Below are 8972 nucleotides of genomic sequence, written 5' to 3'. Positions count from 1 at the left end.
GGGAGGGGGAGAGCTCTAGAAACCAACGGAGAAACAGAAGGGGCAAGGGCTCAGGTCAGCAAACACGGCTACATCACGTGACACGCCAGCGACACAGAAACACGCCAACGCACACGGCTGCACAGCAGGGAGGGGATGGGGAGAAGGGAGCCGGGGGCCACCCATCTTGTCCTCTGCGGGGCAGGCTGGGGAGGCAGGGAGAATGCATAGAACACATCATGTGTACACACTCCAGGCAGGGCAAGAGCGTGCATCGACCCATGGGCACATGGGATGGTCACGAAGTGTGCTTTGTGAGAGGGAGGGCTGGGGAGGGAGGGGGGGTGCTGAGCCCTGGCCAGGCCCGGGACCACCCGCAGGGCAAACCTGGCGTGGATGGCTGTAGATGTGTGGAAGGTAGACAGCACACCCTGTCTGAGAACATGCAAGACACCAGCCCCAGACCACACTCTGGACACACGTGCAGACAGCAGCCAACAAGCAAACCCATCAGATGATGCGCACGACTGCAGAAAGCTGGGGTGTGGCAGACCCCTGGGGCTCCCCAGTCAACTTCAGGCCCAGAGATGGGCAGCTAACGGCCTACTGCTGTTCAAGGAGGCAGGAGCAGCACTGCAGCCATGGCTCCACCCTTCTTTCATGGGAAGTGAGGCTGGGGCTTTGGGAAACACCTGGGCTGAAAGGAGGTCCTGGGTAGACTGCAGGAAGGAAGGAGGCTGGGTGCTGGGCCTGCAGTGACGTCTCCAAAGAAGCCTGGGCTGGGAGCAGGAAGGCTGGAGACTACAGGTGGACTTCCTGCCCTGTAAATGTGCATCTGGAGAGGGTCGGGGATTTAGCTCAGTGATTCCCCCCACTGCTTGCCTTGCAAGCACAAGGACCCAAGTTGGATCCCCGGTGCCAAAAAAACAAAACAAAATAAAAAAACAACAGATAAAAGTGCATCTGGGGAGGGGTAGGCAGGCTTCCTCCTCAGAACGGACCTGGGGGTCACGAACAGATGGCCACGCTGACACACAGGCCAGGGGAGCCAAGAACAGAAGAGGCTGGCAGGGAGGGGCTGGGGACTGCATTCCGGTCACACTTAAAGTCTCCTTGCTCCCTACATGTGCATGCATGTGTCTTGTGGCAAGCTGCCTGGGGTCTGCACACATACACGAGCCCGCCCCCCAGCACGTATGTAAGGCCCAGCCCCTTCGTGTTCCCGGGTGCTGTGCTCACTGACTTGCTCCTGGGTGGTGGTAGGGATCCTAATGTCTGCTTTTCGCCCTGTACCCACAAACTATGTATGCTAGGTGCTAGGCCTTCCCTCACTATGAACCCCAGGCTTGTGCCTTCAGTCTCAACCACTGCCGTGATTGTCCACTCTAGCAGAAGAGCCTAGGGCACCGAATGCGGCAATGAGACAAAACACCGGCTTCTCCCAGGTCCCAGAAGAGTGTACCCGAGGCAGGAAGGACAATGTCCTGCTCTGCACCTGTCTGGGCAGCCTTGACATTCGGGCCCCTCAGTAACAGCTCTGCAAACAGGCCTTCCAGACGGCCTTTGCGTGCAGACGGGTGAAGGCCCGTGGGAACACCACACTGGCTGCAGCATGTGAGTGCCCCGGGGCACGAGTGCATGCCTGATGTCATCGTCATGGGCCTCCTCGGCCTTGGCCTGAGGTGCTCAGCTGACACATGCTCAGACCTGCCTCGGACAGACAGAAGAAATAAGGCCGAAAGCATGTGTGCAAAGGGCCTGTGCTGGCAGCCGGGGAGCTCCAGCTACACAAAGCTGGTGCAGCAGTGTGTGTGGCCACACCAGATGCTGGTCAGGGGCGCTGGCAGGGGCGGGCCAAGCAACTGGCTAAACAACCCTGGAGTTCTGGGGCACGTGTGTGCGCTATGCAGCCCCCAAACACACACACACACACACACACACACACACACACACACACACAGTCACAGCTGTGTCCTAGGTAGCATAGAAATGGGGATACCTGCATCCACCCTCAACAGGAGTCTGGTCCACGATGTGCAGGGCTCCTGTCAACACTCTGCGTAAGCTTGCACACACACATACACTTGTCCCTCGCATCTGCTAGGAAAAACAGTCTACAGAACAGACAAGGTCACTTACATGTGTACGCTTCCACTCACCTCCACAGGCCCCCCCCACACACACACACCCACACACGAGGACACAGCAGCCCCTGCGGTCACCAGCCAGGAGGGTTTGTTCTACATCATGTGGGGTGTCTGCCACGGCCTGTGTGTCTCGGGGCTCCCTGGGTCCTCGGAGTGTGAATATCTGCACATGCTGCCCGCTCCATTCAGAGCAGACTGGGAAGGAGGTGTGGGGAGGAACTGACGTCACGTGAGTTTCAGACTCAAACACAAAATTTCATGTACAGTTGTGTGTCCATAGGTCTTTGGCCACACACAAACTCGCAAACACACACGGGGCATGGTGGGCTACTGTCCCACTCAGCCAGTTGGCACCACAACCCCCATGACAAGGAAGCTCAAACCGCAGACTCAGGTAGGGCAGGGGAGATGCAGTGCACACATCCACACGCGCGCACACGCTGGGTGTCCACACGTCTCGAGCATGTGCCAGCGGCATGCATGTTGGTGTGCATGTGTAATCACGCCTGCTGCTATCTACGTGCGGGGCAGAGGTGGGTGGCCCATGGAGGGGAGGTCCAGGGACTCCAGGGTCTGCTGTGGGGGAAGAGGGAGAGGGGCTGCCGGGGTCCGTTTTGGGGTTGGCGGTGGGGGTATTGCTCCCAACGTGGTGGGGGGCTGGAAGGGATATGGGCAGGGGCCTACAAGCCCAGCGTCCCCCCAATGGACGACGCCAAGACCACCCCCAGCACCACACAGCAAATGATGATCATGATTTTCTTCTGCAGGTAGGAAAGAGACAGAGAAACAACAGAGAGAAACAGAGAAACAGAGACGGTGGTAAAGGGAGACAAACCAACAGGCAGATGGAGGAATGTGGGGAGGGTGTGAGGAAAAAGGAGGGAGAGAAAACAGAAATAGGAAGAGGTCAGAGCCAGAGATAAGGCCTCTCACCCAGCTTCATCATCAGCTCAGCCCTGGTCTGAGCCGGGCCCCGCAGCCCCCGTCCCCCAGGCCCAGGCCCTGCTCACCCTCCGCGCCTTGCTCTGATATTTCACAGCTTTCTTGGTGTCGGACACAGCTCGCTCCACATAGTCCACGGAATGTTCCACGTTGTACTCGATTCGGTCGATCATCTCACCCTGGGGGCAGACGAGTGGTGCAGGGAGGGAGGGAGGAATCAGGGGCTGGAGGAGGGAACTGCAGGGCCCGGGAGGCACCCAAGGTGGAGGGCCACAGCCCGTACCTGGCTTTCCACCAGCATGGCCATGTCCACAAACATGTCATGCAGCTCGCGGATGCTGGTTTCCAACTTGATGATCTCGTTGTGCCTCGTCTCAATCTCGTTCAAGGCCTGCTTTGTCATCTGTGAGTCCATTTTGATCTAGGGCAATGGGGGGAGCGTCACCCTTTGCCCCTGTGATGAGCTTCAACTCAGCAGCCAGTTTCTGGCTGGGAATCACTTACTAGCTGTAACCACAAGCAAATTATCTAGCCTCTCCAGGCCTCACTCAGTTTCCTCACCTAAAGCCGGGCATGGTGGCGCACACCTGTAATCCCAGCACTCTGGAGGCTGAGGCAGGAGGGTCACTGTGAGTTCGAGACCAGCCTAGGCTACAAAGTGAGTTCCAGGTCAGTCTCAACTACATAGTGAGACCCTGTCTCAAAAACAAAAACAAAAAACCAGTTTCCCCACCTAGAAAATATGGACATGACAGTTTCCACTTCACAGGGCTATTGTGCACGTGAAATGAGTTACTCTGTGCACATCAATTGGAACATCGCCTGACACACAGTAAGCACTAAAGAGAAGTCTGCTGGTTATAAGAACTAGAACTTTCAGAGTTCCCCACCTAGCCCCAGGGCTTCCTCTAGCACACACACCAGACACCTAGGAGGAGAAACGACAAAGGCAGCCAGGGTGCAAGGGCAGCAGCAGGCAGGCTGTGGCCCCGGGGTCGCAGCAGTTCTTCCTCTTCGCTGCACACCCCCCAGGCCGAGCCTCCACGCCCACTCAGCTCAGACCATGCAGAGCCACTCTTTCACCGCAAGTCCTGCTGAGCTCCCAGCTGTCTGGGCCACAGACCTCAGTCTGGCAGGCAAGGCCCCATTCTCCTTTACTGTCCATTTCTCCTGCTTACCCTGAGAACCAAAAGCATCCAGTGTCCTCTTAGCAAGGCTCTCCCTGCCTGGTCATCTTGTTCTCTCTGCCTGGGTCCCCGTGTTCAAAAGCTCTTCTCCCATAGTGCAGCTCAGCGACACCTCCCTCCAGAAGGCTTGACTCCACTGTTGTTCACCCCAACACAGCACTCGCCTGCAGCCTCCACACCCCTCCACTGAGGCCCAACTACCCTGATCTATAAGGATAGGTTTCCACTGCACCGACAGTGGGCCAACGGCATGGTCAGCTTGCGTCCACTGAAGAGGCCCCTGGGCACTGCCCACCAGGCGCCCCTCATTCTCCACAGACAGAAGACAGCCTGGGCAGAGCTGTTTGGGGAGTTTCCATGTGAACTGGCTCACAAGCAATTTGCCCAAAATTAATTCAGTAAAGACCAGTTATCCAAGAAACAAGTCACTGAGGACTATTAGACAATCGTGGTACATACTTTAAACCTGGGTGACAGGGGCCGGGGATTTAGCTCAGTGGTGCTGTCGCCTGCCTTGCAAGCACAAGGTCCTGAGTTCAATCCCCAGTGCCAAAAACAACAACAAAAAACCTGGATGAAACCACTACCCAGAAATATTCAGTCATCAGAACACTAAACAAATGGGTCCAGGACAAAAGTCCAAAGGAGAAGAAAGAACTCTACTTAGGGGAAAGTCCATCTGTTCACATGTAAAACAAGTGCGGTGTGCAAAACTTAAGCAAGAGTAAAACTTATTAAAAACAAAAAACAAAAAACTCCAAAATGTAGACAAGTCACGTGGCACAGGATGTGCTTCTGACTCTAGAACAGGTCGCACAGCCCTCCCTGTATAGATGCCCAAGGCCATGGTGGGCTCTGTCCCTGAACCAGCTGCCCCAGCTGTGAAGCAGCATCCCCTGTGGCTGTGCAGAGGGTGAAATGCTGATTAGCAAAAGCCAGCATGTGGAGTTCCAGCACTGCTTGGCATCTGTACGGACAGACGGCCTTGATGGCCCGCCTCCGTGGAATTCCCCAGGTCCTGGTCCAGGCTGCCGGCTGCTCAGGAACTGGCTCGGCCTGGGCTTGGGGAGGGGCGGATGCTTCCCACAGCAGCCCTGCCCTGGGCTCACATCGTCGGTGAAGATGGCCAGCTTCCCGCTCTCCAGCATGTCCTCCAGCTCTTCATTGGTCGTGGTCCTGCCGGCTGTGGGGAGAAGGATTCAGGGCCTGGGCCCTGGCTGGGCAGCAGGATAGGTGGGGACCCAAGAACCACCCTCCCAGCTGCAAGGGAAGGGTAGGGAGGGCTTTGGGGCAGACCCGGGCAGGGAGTCAACGCACTGATCTCGAGCTGCCGCTGGATCCGGTCCTTGCAGCGGTCCCGGTACTTGGACTGGGTGGCGTTGTACTCGGTCATTACCTCCACGAACTTCCGCGAGAGTGTAGAGTGCTGTGTAGGAGTGGGAGTGTGGACAGGGGACGGGACAGATGCTTTAGTTTACAACCCTCCTTCAGTGTGGCCTCAACTGACTCCAGGAAGGTTCAGCGCCCAGCCCCAAGGGGCACCCTCACCCTGCACAGCCTGCAGGGCCCCAAGGCGTGTGGCCCACCCCCCCAGGCCTTGGCCCCCACCTGGGTCTTGCGGATACGCAGGTCTGCGGAGGACCGGTTCAGCCCCTCCTCCTGTTCAATGCTCTGCTCGATCGCTGTGGGAGACAGGGCACAGTGACTGGCAGGAGGCCTGGGGCGTTAGGGCAGGGTCTGGGCCTAGAGAGAAACCCCGCACCAGGGCATGGTGAGCGGTGAAGGGAGGGGCAGCATCTGACAGGTCAGAAGCTGAGGCTGCGAGGGTCAGGCATGGCCAGGCAGAAGCGGCTGTCTGCTCTGGTGGGAAGAGTGGGTCTTGGAAAGCGCCAGCAGCTCCTGCCAGCCCATGAGGGGATGAAGCCCCATCCATTAATGGGAGCGAAGTCTCCACTTCCCACAGGCCCTGGACAAGGGCAAATACCTAATCAGGATTTTTTGTTATTTCCTGGCACTCCTGGGCTCAGGCAATCCTCAGGCTTCAGCCTCCAGAGTACTGTGACCACAGGCAAGGGCCACCATGCCACGTGACCCTGTGATCTCTTGGGGGGAAAGTGGACTTCCAGCTGATTCAGCTTCTGGTGGCCACTTTTTCCCTAAAGAGTTTCAGGCAAACAGATGGACACTCCAACAGAGAAAACAGCCCCTCCCCTGCCCTGCCAGGAGACTCCTGTCCCAGGAGCTCCCACTCCTGTGGGGTGCTCTGGAGAAGTGTGCAGATTAACTGGGATTCCTGCTTTTGGACCGTGTGCTCCTGACTGCCATTCAGATTTTCTGAAAGAAGAGCCTGCAGTAAGATCAGAAAATGCAGCAGGGATGAATCACCGGAGAGGGCTCAGACCTCGCAGGGCCTCCGGCCATCCAGAGAACTTCCCTTCTCTGTTCTGGAGCAGTGAGGAGGTGTGGGGCTGCACGCACCCCAAGGCCTCCTGCCAGCAAAACAGGCACAGCGACTGAGAGGCGGCCATGGCCCAGGGGATGCAGGCTCACAAGCCCAGGGATGCCAGTCTCAGGCCGACCGGGCCCAGCTGTCAGACTTTTTACAACAATCCTGGGCTCAGTGACACCGGCCCATCTTTCACTAGCAACAGGTTCAAATAGTGGAATGACTCTCTCAAGGTCACACTCAAAGCCTCAGCTCACACCGCCCAGTGGAAGGCGATGGAGAAGAGGAGAATCTTCTCTTTTCCTGAAGGCCAGCTTCTCAAGCCACTGCCATTTTTCTCCTCTTCTTCTTGAACCCCCAAACCACAGAACTCACCACCTTCAAGAGAGTTCAAGGTCAAAGCTCAATGGATCAAGGAAACATTAAGCCTAGGAGTTAAACTGTGCGCTAGCAGGGACCTTATGGCTCTTGCAGGGAGTGAAGGGGAGGCTGGCGGGGAGGGCCTCCCAATCCGGTTTAGCCAGAACCTGGCATTTATATGTTTTATGTATCGGGGTTTGTTTGTTTTTTAGTTTTTTGAGACAAGGTCTCACTATTAGATCAGGCCAGCCTTGAACTCACTATGTGGCCTCAAAATCAAAGTGATCCTCCTGCCTCAGCCTCCCAAGTGCTGGGATTACAGGTGTATACCACCACACCCGGCGGGGTTTGTTTTATATATTGGGATCATTATAAGATTTCATTTGGAGTAAAAGGTTTTGGGGGGGGTTTGATTGCTTCCGTCGGGGCCAGGGATTTAGCTCAAAGGTTCCGCCGCCTGTCTCCCAAGCACAAGGACCTGAGTTTGATCCCCGGTACCAAAAATAAAACAATTTTAAAAAGTTCCTAATGAAATTGCTTCCATTTCTCTCACTATACTGATAAGCAAGCTGAGGGTGGGGACTGCCTGGTTCCTTACTGTCATCCCAGGTTAGGGTGTGCTCACCTGTGTGTGGAGGGCTTGTTTTTACACATCAGCCGCTAAGGCTCCCATCCGGCCTCCCCAGAGTCTAGGAGGACATGGAGCTTCTGTGCCCATCTCTCTGGGCCAAGGTCAGTGCTCAGCAGATAAAGCTCCTTTCTCCAAAACCTGGCAGTGGGCCTCGGGCACTGCAGGTTCCGAGTTACCAAGCACACACGAGCCAGCATCACGGCAATGCTGCTTTTCCCCTAGCACCAGCCACAAGGAGGTTCCCAGCCCACAGTGCTCTGGGCGAAGGTGGTTATTACCAGCACCCAAGTCCTTAAATTAGAGTGACTGCATGAGCACTTGGGAAGGCCCCCTGAATGTGTGCCAGCCCTGATGTCAGCAGAAGGCGTGATCTGCCGGGAGCCCAGGAACCAATTTAGATGCAGTTGCCGAGCCCCGCCCCACCGCGCTCAGCACTGCACTGGGGACCTGGTCAGGAGCAATGAGGATGGAAAACCTTCCTCCTCAAAGGTAGGACTTCCCTGACGGGTCTTCACACCCACGGACCTGGCAGAGCTCAGATGCAGTTGGACTGCAACCCTCCTCTCCCTCGTTTCCTGGTCCTGTGTCTCTCTCTGGATCGATGGGACCAATCTCAGGGCTGTGCTGTCGGGAGCCAGGGACATTCCTCACGAAAGCCCCACCCTGGCCGCGAAGTCAAGTGCTTCCTCTCCACCCCTCACCTTTCAACTTGGACCGGACCTTGTTGGCCGTCTTCTTGATGTCGGCGGTGAGGTCCTCCAGCTCCTGCTTGGTCTCTGAGGGAGGGTGGGGGAGTGAGTGAAGGGTCCGGGCGACACCCCCGCCGCCCCCGTGCCCCAACCCCGGCCCAGCGGCGGCACTCACTCTCATCTGGGTTGGGGGCGGCCAGGATGGCACTATGCTGCTTTTTCACCTGTTCCACATCTTCTGACAGTTTCTCAATGCAGCCTCGAATCTCTTCTACCTGGGGAAGAAAATTGGCAACGTTCAGCCAAGTTCTTGGGTCAGATGAGGGGACCCAAAAGGGAAATGGGCCAGACCCAGAAGGGTTCACAAAAGGCCAAGGTAGGTGCAGGGGAAGAGAAGACAGTCCACAGGGAAAAGGAGGTAGCTGGCTAGGGGACAGGGAACTCATTACCTGTTCAAAGAACTCGTCCATAAAGTGGTCCCGATCCACGTGAACCACCTCCTCCTCATCGTCACTGTCTTTCGCCTGGAGGCAAAGGAAGGCTGGATCGGTGAGCAGCCCCTATCTTTTTTTTTTTTTTTTTTGTTTTTTT

General features: G+C 56.5%; 1 protein-coding gene across 2 annotated transcripts in view; it reads right to left on the bottom strand.

Moving 5' to 3' along the window:
* Positions 1-1183: 1183 nt before the first annotated feature.
* Stx1b (syntaxin 1B) overlaps positions 1184-8972 on the bottom strand; it is a 16458-nt gene continuing 8669 nt past the window's right edge. For both annotated transcript variants that reach the window (XM_010617437.1, XM_010617436.1), the window contains exons 2-10: positions 8831-8905; positions 8557-8656; positions 8394-8468; positions 5864-5937; positions 5573-5681; positions 5365-5438; positions 3352-3489; positions 3137-3247; positions 1184-2887 (exon numbers count right to left, since the gene is read on the bottom strand). In XM_010617437.1, coding sequence (XP_010615739.1) covers positions 2807-2887; positions 3137-3247; positions 3352-3489; positions 5365-5438; positions 5573-5681; positions 5864-5937; positions 8394-8468; positions 8557-8656; positions 8831-8905 — 837 coding nt within the window. In that variant the 3' untranslated portion in view covers positions 1184-2806. The remainder of the gene's footprint in view (positions 2888-3136; positions 3248-3351; positions 3490-5364; positions 5439-5572; positions 5682-5863; positions 5938-8393; positions 8469-8556; positions 8657-8830; positions 8906-8972) is intronic.

Source organism: Fukomys damarensis, unplaced genomic scaffold (assembly GCF_012274545.1).
Source record: "Fukomys damarensis isolate Sample0158 unplaced genomic scaffold, DMR_v1.0_HiC HiC_scaffold_34, whole genome shotgun sequence".
NCBI classification, from domain to species: Eukaryota; Metazoa; Chordata; class Mammalia; order Rodentia; family Bathyergidae; genus Fukomys; species Fukomys damarensis.
Note: the sequence above shows the minus strand (reverse complement) of the source record. Positions and strands in the feature narration are given on the sequence as shown.